Here is a 15,036-nt window from a genome sequence, read left to right as displayed (position 1 = left end):
AGGGATCAAACTAGAACCTTCCCCATATCAGACTAGTGTGCTGAAGAGCTACTTCCTCACTAACCCAAGCAAACAAACAAACAAAAAAATCTAATATGAACTTCACCTGAGAAAGGAATGGATATGCTGCCTGAAGAGAATCCAGTCTTTCAGCCTTCATTTCCCCCACCTACCTCATAAATAATTTGAATTCTTTAGCCCTTTCTTTCAGCACCAGTTTATTCTTAATCTTTACTTCCGTATTTACTTTTCCTTCTTTTTATCTTTTCAACCTTCCTTAAGTCAACACCTAGTGAATACACATCAGAAGGCCACGCAGGAGAAAATAGTCTTATTGAATAAGATCTAATTCCTGTTCTCTTTCAAGCATGCCCATACCTGTCTTTTACCTTCGGAAGTGTTTAGGGAAAAGACACCAATATCGTGTGCTTGCCCCCCCCGCCCCCTGCCTGGCTGTCCTCGCTGGGGCCCCTTGGAGGGAGCGAGTTGAGTTTCCCTCCCTGCCCTGACCAGGGCTCCGGCAGCCGAAGACCTCCAGAACCAGCCATCACCATGCTGAGATCACTCTCCACAAGTATGAAGGTACTGGCAGAGGAACAAAGGCATGCGGGTCCCGGGGCTGAGATCTTCAAGCCTGCTCGGATTGGGGCTGGGCTGAGCATCCTCCACCCAGATCCTCCACCTTCCAGTAGGCAGGGGTCACACCCAAAAACTGGCTCCCTGGCGCCATGTAATCCCATCAATGGCCAAGATCCAGAGACTATAAAACCCAGCTCCCGGAAGTGTGTGGCCACAAATGCAGCCGTGCTATATCTTATCTCATTCTTACTTTGGACAAACCCGGCAGGTTACCGAATGTAACCTGCCCACACAGCAGAGTCTGGCAAACTCCCCGTGGCGTACGCAATATGCCAAATACCAGTAACAATGATGGGTCTCATCTCCTAACCCTGAAAGAGCCTTGAATATGGCACTTTTTAAAAAATCTCAGGGCTAGGACGAAGGAGACGTTACTGGGGCCTGCTCGAGGCAATCGACGAACAACAGGATGGTCGTGATCGTCGTGATCCTGTGCTAAGAAAATGATGGAGACCTAGAGTTTAGTGTCAGACATATCCTGGTTCCAACCTGTTTTATATGTGAATAGAGAGTTTAAAGAAGATCAAACATTCCCTTAGCAGGGAGAGGAATTAATCTAATCCTCACTGAAGTTAATAATGATAAGGAATGCCTTCATGAGAGCAATTCCTCAGGAAATAATAAAAATTCTGCACTCACCATTTTGTTTGAATTTTTTTGTTTGTTTGCTTTGTTTTCAGGTCACACCCAGTGACACTCAGGGCTTATTCTGGCTCTGCATTCAGGAGTCACTATCAGCACTACTTTTTTTTTTTTAACTTACAAATTTTTGTGCTTGGGTTTCAATTATACAATGATCAAATACCCATCCCTCCACCAGTGCCCATTTCCCACCACCACGGATCCCAGTATCCCTCCCACCCCCAACCCCCCCCCCCCCCATCCCACCCTGCCTCTGTGGCATGGCATTCCCTTTTGTTCTCTCTCTCTTATTGGGTGTTGTGGTTGGAAAAAGAGGCAATGGGTGACAATCATGTTTGGTCTATAGTCTACTTTCAGCATGCTTCTCCCATCCTGGGAGGATCCTCCCAACACCCTTTATTTGGTGCTCCCTTCTCTATCTGAGCTCCCTTTTCCCTTAGCATGTGTGGTTGGCCTCCAAGGCATGAAGTAAAATTCCTGGTACTAATCTCAGCCATTTTTGGGTGTTAGTCTCCTATTTTGTTACTTTATGTTCCCCAGATGAATGCAATCTTTCTATGTCTATCCCCCTCTTTCTGACTCATTTTGCTTAACATGGAAAGTAGTACATGTATAGTACTTTATCTTTTCTAACAGCTACATAGTACTCCATTGTGTAAATGTACCAAAGTTTCTTTAACCAGTCATCTGTTCTCGATCACTCAGGTTTTTTTCCAGATTCTGGCTATTGTAAAGAGTTCAGCACTACTTTTGACTGTGCTCAGGGAACCATGTGGGATGCCAAGGATCGAACCTGGGTTGGCTGCTTGCAAGGAAAGCATACTGTCCTCTAAACAATCTCTCCAGCCCCTCTGTTTGGGTCTTTATGTTTATTGGTGTCAAGACTGAATCCTGAGTCTCATTCTTTCCAGGCCTGTGCTTTCCCACAGAGTGTCATCATCCTCAGCATCACCTTCTTGGGTGATTGGAAGCAGATACTGTGCTGGGAGCCCAGGCATGGCTGGGATGAAGCCTGGATTTGCTCCCTGGCTCAGCATCACTGGGTGCATCCTCGACAATAAATAAATAGATAAATAAAATAATAGCTAAACCCCCAAACATTTTTTTTTATATTATTTGGGTTTTGTTGTTTGTTTGTTTTGGGGTCATACCCATCAGTGCCCAGGGATTACTCCTGGCTCTGTGCTCATAGATCATTTTTGGTGGGGCTTGAGAGACCATTTGGGGTGCCAGGGATGGAACCTGGGTCAGCCAAGTACAAGAAAAGTGCCTTGCTCACTGTACTATGCCTCTGATCCTCCAAAGCATTAATTTAAAAAAATAGTCTTATGTACACTATTATGGAATCATTGACTGAGACCATTAATGCATGGATTATGGCACACACACGTTTGACTACACAGACAAACAAGATGAGAAAACAGGAAAAGCCAAAGCTTTGGAGTTAGAACAAATCCAAGTCCAGATTCCAGAATCAGCAAGTTCTGGGGCTGCAAGCTGTTATCATCTCTAGTGTGTTTCTATAAAGTGGTGCTAAGAATTTTTGCACCACGAAGCATAGGCATGTATAAATGAGCACATACATATTAAAATAACATTCAAGCCCAGAGTCTCTACTCATTCTGTGATTGTTCCCTTTCTCCTTCCCTCCTGTGGGAACTGTGTGAAGACTGATGGGTTGAATGTGTCCCGAAGACCAGGCAGGGCAGAGAGGACACCTTGTGGCCGTCTCATCCAAGTTTGCATAGATGCAAAAGGGAAGCAAAACAGAACCTGAATTATACAAATCAATCTTAGGAAGTGCCAGCGATTATCTGCTCAGTGAGGAAGGTTAGAGATAACACTCCAACAAACAAACTGATTTGATGCGTGCCAGGAAATGGCCTCATCTTAGGCCCGGCCGTGACCCTAGAAATCCTCTTGCATTACTTCCTCATGACAGATGAGAGGTTGCCAAAAAAATTACCAGAGTCCAGAAATTACCTCTTTGGCAAGCTGCCCCCAGAAACTTTCTCTCTAGCACCCAGTGAGCGACCTGGCCCTTCCTCTGTCCTATTTTGGGGTCCTAAGAGTATTTGAGACTATCACCCACATGCCTAATTCTGAGTACATGGCATCTTGCAAAGTATTTAAACTAAAGAAGCTCCAGGTGCTACATAAGGTAACAAAATAGGAGACTAACACCCAAGAATAGCCGAGATAAGTACCAGGAGGTTCACTCCACGGCTTGGAGGCCAGCCTCACACGCTAGGGGAAAAGGCAGCTCAGATAAAGAAGGGAGCACCAAATAAAGGGTGTTGGGAGGATCCTCCCTGGATGGGAGAAGTATGTTGAAAGTAGACTATAGACCAAACATGATTGCCACTCAATGCCTCTCTTGCAAACCACAGCACCCAAAAGGAGAAAGATAACAAAAGGGAATGCCCTGCCACAGAGGCGGGGTGGGGTGGGGGGATGGGGTGTGGGGGTGGGAGGAATACTGGGATTAGTGGTGGTGGAGAATGGGCACTGGTGGAGGGATGGGCACTCGATCATTGTATAACTGAAACCCAAGCACAAAAATTTGTAAGTCTACAACTGTACCTCATGGTGTTTCACTAATAAAAATTAAAAAAAAAAAAAAGAAGCTCCAAGTGCTACCCTGCCCGTGGCTTAGCATGGATGAGAGTGGCAGGGAATTCTGGGGCAAGTTGGCAGCTGAGCAAACATACAGCAGAAAAGGAGCCCTGGCCCCCAGCACACGCCCACCGGAGAAAACAGCCCAGTCAAGATCTGAGATAAGATCAAAAGTAACTCGTTATTTATCTAGCGCTTAGTGCTAGCTGGGCCCCTTTGTGTACATTATCTCCATTGATGGATGATTACTATTTTATGGGGTGTGTGTGTGTGTGTGTGTGTGTGTGTGTGTGTGTGTGTGTGTGTGGTGCGGGGGGGGGGGGGGAACAAAGAGGGGAGAGAAGTACCATGAGGACCCTTTTCTCAGTGAGGGAACATGGTCCCTTGTTCTTGGTCCCTGGTAAAGTGAATGAGGCAGAGCTGAATCTTTAGAAAGAAGACCGGCTCACGTCCCTTCTTTCTTGAAAGCACTTCAGCGGCTTTCATGCTCACCCACTGTACAAGTTCATTCTTGTAATTCTAGAAGGTTTCGCTTCTGTTGCCCTTCTTCCCTCTGCCTTGCACTCTTTTCTTGCCTCTCTGGCCACTTCCTTATTCTAGAACACCTCAAATTACTTGTTCTTCGAAGCTCCAATAGAGCCTGTGGGAGCTGGACCTTACCCAGGGGTCATCCATGCATTCACTGAGGTCTACTTTCTTACGCAGGTCTGAAGTTCTTTTGTTTTCCCCCTTGCTTTATTTCTCTCTGTAGTTACTTATTACTGGCCCAGATATATTGTGCTTTAAACAAGTTATTTTGAAGCTACCATCTCCCAGTAGAGTGTTCCTTACTTCCACCATGGGCAGCCTAAGAATCAATTCAGGCAAGAATCTCAAGAGGATGTTAGTAGGGAAAATCTGACAGGAAACAGACTATTCGTATATGCCTACCAAGTTCTTATTTATTAGAAAGGAAAGAAAGCAACTAATTTTTTTTTTTGCTTTTTGGGTCACACTCAGCATTGCACAGGGGCTACTCCTGGCTCTGCACTCAGGAGTTATTCCTGGTTCTGCTCAGGGGACCATATGGGATGCTGGGAATCGAACCCAGGTCGGCCGCATGCCAGGCAAACGCCCTACCAGTTGTGCTATTGCTCCAGCTCCAAGAAAGCAACTTTACAGCAGAGATTTGGGAGAGATATTATGTTTGTTTATTAGACCATACCCTGTTGAGCCTAGGGCTTACTCTTGGCTCTGTGCTCAGGGATCACTCCTGCAGGCTCAGGGAGGGGACCATATTGGGTGCTGGGGATTGAACTCCGGCTGGCTGCATCCAAGGCAGGCTGTACTACCTCTCCAGCTCATGAAGGAGAAACTACCTTAACCATATAATCAAAGTGAACATCACCCATGATCAAGAAATTCCACTCTTGGGTGGAGTTCCTTACTATAACCTAAGCCTAATCAGTAGGAAATATTTGATAAACCAAACTGATGAGTGTACAAAATAGCCAACTAGTATGCATAGAAAAAAATTTTTCCACATTGCAGAAGGCAAATGAGGCATGAAAGCAGAACACAATTTGTGATCCCAAATTGATAAGACTTCCTTCTCTTTCTCTCTCTCTCTCCTTCTCTCTGTCTGTCTGCCTCTCTCTCTCTCTCCCCCCACCCCCCGCTTTGGCTTTCATAGTGCTCAGAGGACCCTATGTTGTGCTCGGAATAGAACTACCCTCGGCCATGTGCAAGACAAGCTCCTTATTTCAGTATCATCTCTCTAGCCCTAGGCGGAATTCTTTTCATGTAAGGAATGTCATTAGGATAACTGGTGAAGCTAAAAAAGACGCATAGATGGGGCCAGCAAGTACAGTAGCAAGTTCGCCTCCCATCAGCGGACCAGGTTGAATTCCCAGCACCTCAAGCACCTCTGAACACAGAGCCAGCAGTTAGCCCTGAGGATTACCAGATGTGGCTCCTCAAACAAAAACCGATAGATTACTAGTATGGCATCAATATTAAATCCCCAATTTTGATCTTTGTAATGTGGTTTAGGTCAGAGAATGACCTTGTTTTAAAGAGAAACACACAAAAATTCACAGGTCCTGTGGCCGGAATGATAACACAGCGGGTAGGGCGTTTGCCTTGCACGCGGCTGACCTGGGTTCGATCCCCAGCGTCCCATATGGTCCCCCCAGCACCACCAGGAGTGGTTCCTGAGTGCAGAGCCAGGAGTGACCCCTGAGCAACGTGGGGCAATAAAAAAATTTCACAGGTCTTCAGTTAATGAAAACAAGGGGGGGAAAAGATACACACTGGACTTTAAGTTCTAGGACATCCTGTCTGTTACCTTACCTTCAAATGAGTGAAAACAATAGACTAGGAGATTGAGGGATAGAGGTAGAAAGACAGATGGAAGAGAAAATAGAACACGTGGGAAAATTTTAGTACTGGAAGTGTATTCAGGAAGTCTTCAAACCATTTCACCAATCTGAAATTAGGCTAAACCACATTCCTAGGAAAAGGCTGCAAGCTCCTTAAAGGCGGGCCTCAGGCTTGGCCTGTCGCAGGGTGTCTGGGCATTGTTCTCCGGGCTGAGTGAAGCAGCTGGACCAACACCAGGATGCCAGCTTGCCCCGGGATCCCCACTGCGTGCCTGGGGGCTGCTTCTGGGACACCAACTAAGACTTCAGTTCGCAGGGGTCCACGCTAGACCCAGGCTCACTAAGAGCCTCCCCGCCGTGCAGATGTGCAGAGCCTTCCTGCTTGGCTGTGAGCAGAGGGCCCGGACTAGGCTGCGGGTTGGCAAAGGCGGACCAGGCTGAAAACACGGAATAAGGTCCGGGTGGAATGCCCTCCCTGCACGTGGGAGGCTGCCCCCCCCCCTCCCGCCCCTCCCAGGGCCGACTGGGTCTCTCTGTGTAAGCTGGGGTGGGGGGTGGGGGGGATGCCATGCATGCCCTCCTCACTCCGGCCCCCTCAGAGAGACGCATCAATGGGCTCAGCCAAAGGCTTTATCACCCAGCTGTCCAAGGGGACACCTGCCCGGGGCTGCGCTCAGGGTGGGTGCGGGACCGGCTCGCGTCCAGCAGGAGGGGACGCAGGTGGCTGTACCACCGCGCTGTCCAAGGGGACAGCGTCACCAGGCTCCTGCCCGGGGCTGCGCTCAAGGCCAGGCGCTGGACCGGCTCGCGTGCGGCGGGCGGGGACGCAGGTGGCCGGGCGCGGCGGGGACTCACCGGGATGCCGTAGCGGGTGCGGTACAGGGTCCTCATGGCCACGCTGGCCCCGCACAGGCAGCACTCGTCCATGTCGGAGGCGATCTGGCAGGATAGGCACAGCGTGCAGAAGGTCCCGCACAGGCCTGGAGAGGGGAAGCGCGCGCCGTCAGGGGCTTCCCCGCCGCCTGCCCAGCTCTGTCCTCAATGGTGTCTCCAAACCCCCCCGCCCCCCCAAATCTGCAGGCCTCTGAGATGGAAGTCCCCAGACCCCCAAGGACGGGAACTGGAAACAGGAACCGGGGGTTCCGCAGGCCCAGAGAACGGCGAGCAGAAAGCGCGCAGGGAAATGGGCCCAGGGCGCACAGGACAGTGCGCAGGGCAATGCCCGGGTTCCCACCCACCGGGAGGGAGCCCCGAGGACCCACAGGGGGTGCCACCCCAAAGCCAAATTTGGAAAAAAAAAGCGCAAAGCAGATTGGAGGGAGATTGAAAGGGGAGATTGACAGAGGTGACGGATTGGGACCCACTAGGCCCCAACTCCGGGCGGGTAAAAAACTAGACAGCCCTGGCTGCGGGTTGGCAAAGGGGGACCAGGCTGAAAACACGGAATAAAGTCCGGGTGGAATGCCCGCCCTGCACGTGGGAGGCTGCTGCCCCTCCCAGGGCCGACTGGGGTGTCTCTGTGTAAACGGGGGGGGGGGGGGGGGGTTGGGGACGGTGGGGCGGGGTGGATGCTACAGCGCAGAGCACGGCCCGGACACCCCAAAACAGTGACAGAAGTCACTGCACGGTGCAGCAGGCGCCTAACAGTCTGAGCGCAGGCTAGCGTGCAGAAGGCCCAGGTTTGAGCCCTGCCACTGCATGGTCCCAAGGTCCCCTGAGCACTGGCCACGGGCACTCCTGAACACAGAGTTGGGAGTAGCTCCTGACCCAAAAACAACTAGAAGGAGAAAGAAAACAAACAGATAAACAAACAAAAATTAGCTCAGAGGGGCTGGAGGGATAGCACAGTGGGTAGGGCGTTTGCCTTGCACGGGGCTGACCTGGGTTCGATTCCCAGCATCCCATATGGTCCCCTGAGCACCGCCAGGAGTAATTCCTGAGTGCAAAGCCAAGAGTAATGAGCATCACAGAGTGTGACCCCAAAAAGAAAAAAAAAAGGCTCAGAGCAATATACAGTGGATAGGGCACTTGTCTTGCTCACAACAGGCTCTGATTCAATCTTATGCATCTCACATAGTCCATTGAGTCTTGCCAGGAATAATCCCTGAGTGCAGAGCCAGGAGAAAGCCCTGAGCACAGAGGAGTGTGGTCCCCAAACACAAAAAAAAACTAAAAAAAAAAAAAAACTTAAAAAAAAAGCAAATAGAAAAAATAATAGCAACAGAAAGGAAAAAAAATTAAAACACCATTAAAATATTTGTAAAAGCACAAGATTAGGCTAGTGGATGGAGACCATTATAGTTACCTGTGTCTTATAATGGGATTATCTGACCTTTGTTTTTTGAAGATATTAACTTCTCTTTCCTGGGTCTTTCAAATGCCCCAAAGAAGTTAAATCCAGATGGAAAACTAGGTTTTGATGTAAAATCTGGTTTTTAAAAATGTGTCTCCTTACTTTTTTAAAATGAACACAAGTGGGGCTGGAGCGATAGCACAGCGGGTAGGGCGTCTGTCTTGCATGTCTGTCTTGCATGCGGCTGACCCAGGTTCGATTCCCAGCATCCCATATGGTCCCCTGAGCACTGCCAGGAGTGACTCCTGAGTGCAAAGCCAGGAGTAACCCTTGAGCATCGCCAGGTGTGACCCCAAAATAAAATAAAATAAAATGAACACAAGAGGGTTCGCTGTGTAGAGGTCAAATACCCCCATCCAGTGGTTAAATCCCCCACAGTGAGTCAAGAGTGCGAGAGGGCAGCAGGGTGGAGGCAGAGGCTGGTGCTTCTTGGGGCGGGCACTGCAGCAGGGGTGAGGGGAGAAGTCACTGCACTCACAAACTCCCATGTCGCTGCAGCAGTCGAAGGTGCCTGTCTGCCAGTCACTGGACATGGGGGCGCTCATGCCATAGCCCGGCTGAGTGACGATTGGGTTCATGTTTCAGTTCAAGTTCAAAACGGCACTTCCTGTGAAAACAAAGCCCAAATAGTGAATGCTGTCTTCTAAGGAGAAGGTTGGGACGTGTCGAAAAGGCATTTCATTAACCCAACATGACACTGACACCCAAGGGCAGTAGACCCAAGGGCCAGGAGATTGGTCCATAGATGGCAGCCTGCCTCGTGAGCTGGGGGAGAAGGCAGCTGGGATAGAGAAGGGATCACTGAGACAGTGATGGTTGGAGGGATCTCTCGGGATGGAAGATGTGTGCTGAAAGTAGATAAAGGACCAAACGTGATGGCCTCTCAGTATCTGTATTGCAAACCATAATGCCCCAAAGTAGAGAGAGAGTATGGGGGAAATTGTCTGCCATGGAGGCAGAGGGAGGATTGGAAAGGGGGGGTATACTGGGGACATTGGTGGTGGAGAATGTGCACTGGTGGAGCACCCCTGAACATCGCCAGTATTACTTCCTGAGTGTAGAAACAACAGTAGTCACCCCCCAGCATCACCAGGTATGCCCCAAGTCCCCACCCCCCAAAAAAAAAAAACACATATGGCAGTAACTGGTGGAGACTTTTTTTTTTTTTTTGGTTTTTGGTTTTTGGGTCACACCCGGCAATGCACAGGAGCTACTCCTGGCTCATGCACTCAGGAATTATTCCTGGAAGTGCTCAGGGGACCATATGGAATGCTGGGAATCGAACCGGGGTCAGCCGCGTGCAAGGCAAACACCCTACCCACTGTGCTATTGCTCCAGCCCCCTGGAGACATTTTTGATGGTTACATTTGGAGTGAAGTGCTACTGATATCTGGTAGATAAGCCTGGATATGCAAAAATCAACCTCCACTGCCATAGTAGGAAGTGGTGCTGTCTGCAAGATGTTTAGTACAGCTAGTGGAGCTTATAGCTCTGACCAGAGTACTGGGCTAAGTGAGGGTGAGTCAGTTATTGTCTCACAGACCCTACGTGTGCTTTCTTGGTGCTGCGTGTCCATGCAAAGGGAGGAGTCCTATTAAGGATCACTCCAGGGACTTCGACTACTCCAAGCTCTACCTCTGCCTACAAAGGTGGCAGCTGTGTTTTGCGGAGGTCATCCATGAGGCAGCGAGGGAGCATTAGGAAACGAGGGCAGATCAGGCCAGCAAAAGACACAGCCAGCTAACTGCCATGGCTTTAGTCCCTCATCAGATTGGGGGAATATTTGCCCCTCTTGACAGAGAAAGAATAACTGTGGGCAGTAGCAGAGGGATGTGAGGAGAAAAGATGGCAGCTCTGAGAGAGGAACACTCAGCATCCGCCCAAGCTCTCCTGTGGAAAGGTACCAAAGGCCCGCAAGGCTCCTATCATTAGGGATGGGCAAACTCCACATCCTTGGAAAAAGACTATTGAATGTTCCGGAATGAATCAGCCAGAGAGGTGAAATCTGTGCTTGTAACAGCCGGCAGGTTGCTCAGCCTCCTGAGTGAATGAATCATCAGTACACAAAGGCCTGGCACATATCCCAGTGACCGCTGGCACCTAGATTTTGCTCAGTTACCCCAAAAGACGGGGGGTGGGGAGGCGCAGGGGTGTAGTGATGAATATTTGCTGGTCCTGGTGGGTATGTTCCCAGGTGGATAGCAGCATTGCCCCACCAGGACTAAGAGGGCCAAGTGACTAAGGTCGTGCTCCAGGAAGTAACGCTCAGACTGGGCTATCTCCTCTTAGCTGTTGAGGAAGCCCTGCAGGTGACTAAGGCCCAGGATTAAGAAGCTGCTGCCGGAAGCTATATCTGGGAAGTTTCTGGAAAGAAGCCAGGGTGGGAGAAGCTGCTCCTGCTGGCGTCTCTGTGTGGGCAGCTGTGGACTCCTGAGATGTGAGGAGCTGGAACCCTGATGGTCGGTGACGGCTGGTGCTCGGCTGGTGCTCAGACACCATCCCCGAGAAGTCGAGGCCGGCCATTCCAGCCATCGCTTTTACATTTACATTTCATTTTTTACATTTTTACATTTTGACGTTTACATGTAAATACATGGCTGGTCAAAAGTGTTTCCTGAATTTGCGTTTTTGACAGTGGTCAGCAGGAATTTTTTTTCCATAACAGAGAAGTCCCGTGGCCCTTCTTTGATTAAGAAAGCAAAAAGGGACTTGGCTCAGAAAAAACACTGAATGTGTAGGGCGGTCTAAGTAACCCTTGCTTGCCCAGGCAGTGCAGGTCTCTGTGAGGCTTGGGTCCCAGCAATAATCGGAGGCCAGAGGGTCAGGCCCTAAGGATGCTGAGGGCAATGCATGCAGGGCTGAGGATCAAACACAGGGGCTGGCTCATGCTGGGCACGTGTGTACCACATGGGCCCTAGCACGACACAGGCTCGTTGATTACCTGAAGCTTGAAGGTGTTTGAGAAAACATTCTGACCTCCTCCCGGACGCCCTTTACTCTCAAGGCAAGAGAAAAGTCTTTCTACATCAGAATTTCAGCGCAGAGAATGAAAAAAACCTTGTGATCTCTTCTCCCTGTAGTACTACTTCCCGTGCTGGCTATTTCTTTGGGTCCTTGTGTTCTTGTGAAGATTCTCATATATATGTAAAAACTGGACAAAATGTATATGCTTCCCCCCACCCTTGTGTTAATTTGTCTTTGCTGTTTCCTTTTCAGAGACAACCGGAAACTCAAGAGGGTGGGCGAAACTTCCTCTCTTACACACTCCATACTGTTGTGTTTCAGTTATTTTCAGGGTTGTTCCTTCCCCAACATGTGGCAATATCGGGTCACTGCACAGGGGTAGGGATTCACTGTTGGCTTCTAGCGGAGGCACATCTCACCTTTCCTCACTCCTCCCCCGACTTCCCCCTCGCTCAAATAATACAAGAAATCCAATGTCAAGGCTGAGAACCCCGGTGCATACTCCCATTTGTGTATAAGATCTAAGACATTCTAGCAGTACTCCTACATAAAAAAAAAAATACATCAGAAGATAAAAAGTGAAAAGTAAACAGACGGAGGGAAAATAAAGCACTGAGCAACTTTAGCCCATGCTTCGTTTCCCAGACTGTGCTGATGTAGACTTTCTACCAGGCAAAGCTAATAGGGATCATAAATATTTAGGGGGTTGGCCATGTCCATAAAATAAAAAATTAATATGAGTGATCAAAGCCCTTGATGGCTTCTCTGCATCAATAGAACTTACTTCCCGGCATAGGGTCACAACATAATTTTTGTTTTGTTTGTTGTTTGTTTTGCTTGTGGGGGGGCACACCTGGCAGTGCTAAAGGGTTACTTCTTGGTCTACACTCAGGAATTACTCCTGGCGGTGCGCAGGGATGTTGGGGGACCAACCCGGGTCAGCCCTGTGCCAGCAAAGCGCCCTAGAGGCTATACTATTGCTCCATCCCCCGAAGCTTAATTCTTAACTTGTATCTCCAAAACCATCTAGGAGACAATAAAGCCATCCCAGCAATGTACTTGCCTCGTAGATAATCTCAACTGATTCAAGATTGAAAAGAGAAACCCATGCCAATTCTCCATGCCAATATTTCATCAGATGGACTGCTATAAGGCTGAACCTTGGTAAGAACCTGAGTAGATTCTCAATTTGGGTTGCATAGTGCGTGTAAGAAAAAGTCCACAGGAGGAAAGGCATCTGAGGCCAATATATTGTTGTGAATATTAAAGAACACAGCCAGGTCACATGCCTGCATAGATGGCTATCTCGGGTGAGGGAGGGGCTAGTGACCAGCCTGATCCAACATGCAGATAAGTTAAAAAGTAGAACTGGGAAGAAGCATGTGTTTTCTTCAGAAACCAGTTCTGTGATTTCTTTAGCAAAGAGTCAACGGTGAACTTGAGAAAAAATTAGCCAATTTATGAAGAAAATGAGATTTAAGGAGTCCACTTCAAGCAGACTGTTTTGCCAAACAGTGCATCTGGGCATGCACTAATAAATTGCATGAGACCGTAGGACTGATCAAAGACTCAGAGTTCTACATCAGAAAACCTGGAAAAGTTTGCTATTAAGTCTTCTCAAAACCCACCCTCCGTGATAACGAAGGATGAAGCAGTACACTTCAGAGTCTAGTTATACGTAAAACTGCTTCCTCATTACAGCAACAAAGATAAAGAGTTTGGATATATAACCCAGGAAAAGATAAGCTGACTTTTTAAAATGCCAACTACGTGACTTTACTCTCACTTTGATCCACTGTCTTGGGAGAAGCCAGTACCCTTCAAGATGGGCATTTTCAAAGCTTCCTGGGTGGTTTAAGGTGCAGGAAGGGTTGAGACTCACTGCATTACAGGAAACCTATCCACCATGGTAATTTGAATAGCCAAACAGTGGAATTTAAGTCTTATGCCAAGGATAAAACACACATTTCCTTCTATTTTCAAATTTCCCCTATCATACTTTATTTCTTTTTATATATATGAGATAGGTGGATAGAGGGAGATTGAACCACACCTGACAGTGCTCAGGAATAACTCCTGACTCTGGCTCAGGGATTGCTTCTGGTGAACTCAGGAAACCATGTATTGCCAGGGATCAAACCTAAATTGACTGTTTGCAAGGCAAGTGCCCTACCTGCTGTACTATCTCTCCAAACTTGCTGTTATGGCATCTTTGATGTATATCCATCCATTTGTTATGTGGCATCCTATTTTTTTTTTTTTACTTATTTTGGTTTTGGTGCCATACCTGGCTATTCTCAGGGTTTACCCCTGGCTTTACACTTAGGGATGACTCCTGGTGGTGCTCAGGAAACTATGTGGGATGCTGGGGATCAAATCCTGGCTGACTGCATGCAAGGCAGACACCCTACCCTCTATACTCATTCTCTGGCTCCTAAATGTCCTTTCCTTTTTTCTAGCAATAAAAAAGCAATAATTTTTTTTTTTTTTTTTTTGCATTTTGGGTCACACCTGGTGATGCACAGGGCCTACTCCTGACTCACGCACTCAGGAATTACTCCTGGTGGTACTCGGGGGACCATATGGAATGCTGGGAATCAAACCCAGGTCAGTCGCGTGCAAGGCAAACGCCCTTTCCGCTGTGCTATTGCTCCAGTCCCAGCAATAATTTTTAAAATCACGAAGACAATTCTTGGAAAGAAACGTACATCCTATTGTTTTTTAATGTATGTATCAAGCCCATATCTACAAATTAACATTAAGTGATCTTCTCATTGCAATGATATGTTTCTGCTCATGTAATTCATCTCTGATAAAACAATGATATATATCCATCAATTATATGCAAAAAAGACCGTTCAACAAAACCAATATCCACTTGGGATGCAAATGTTGGAGGAACTAATCATCTTCATTCTGATAAAAGGCCACTATGAAAAAACATCATATAAAATAACATAATATGAGACTGACACACAAGGACAGTAGACACAAAGGCCAGAAAGATTGCTCCATAGCTGGAAGCCTGCCTCGTGATCGGGGAGAGAAGGCAGCTGGAACAAGAGGGGACCACTAAGTCAATGATGGTTGGAGGGGTCATTCAGGATGGGATAGGTGAGCCAAAAGTAGATAAAGGACCAAATGTGATAGCGTCTCAGTATTTGTATTGCAAATCATAAAGCCAAAAGTAGAGAGAGAGAGTATGGGGGAAATTGCCATGGAGACAGGGGGAGGACTGGGATGGTGGGGGGGGGGGAGATACTGGACACATTGGTGGTGGAGAATGTGCATTGGTGGAGAGATGGGTGTTTGATCATTGTATAACTGCAACTCAAACATGAAAGCATTTTAACTGTATCTCACAATGATTCAATAAAAAAAGAAAAAGGAAAAGCATCACGAGTATCACAAAAATAATACTTAATAGAATAACTTAAGGAAAGGGTCCCAAGATAGAATTAA

General features: G+C 47.9%; 1 protein-coding gene across 1 annotated transcript in view; it reads right to left on the bottom strand.

The window, feature by feature from the left end:
• Positions 1–15,036, bottom strand: part of LOC130020780 (placenta-specific gene 8 protein-like) — a 28,381-nt gene that overhangs the window by 5,791 nt on the left and 7,554 nt on the right. The window contains exons 2-3 of the mRNA XM_056111482.1: positions 9,089–9,217; positions 7,113–7,237 (exon numbers count right to left, since the gene is read on the bottom strand). Of these exons, the coding sequence (XP_055967457.1) occupies positions 7,113–7,237; positions 9,089–9,188 (225 nt within the window). The 5' untranslated portion in view covers positions 9,189–9,217. The remainder of the gene's footprint in view (positions 1–7,112; positions 7,238–9,088; positions 9,218–15,036) is intronic.

The sequence above is a fragment of the Sorex fumeus genome, unplaced genomic scaffold, assembly GCF_029834395.1.
Source record: "Sorex fumeus unplaced genomic scaffold, SorFum_2.1 ptg000013l, whole genome shotgun sequence".
Classification (NCBI taxonomy): domain Eukaryota; kingdom Metazoa; phylum Chordata; class Mammalia; order Eulipotyphla; family Soricidae; genus Sorex; species Sorex fumeus.
This window is presented reverse-complemented; position numbering and strand designations above follow the sequence as displayed.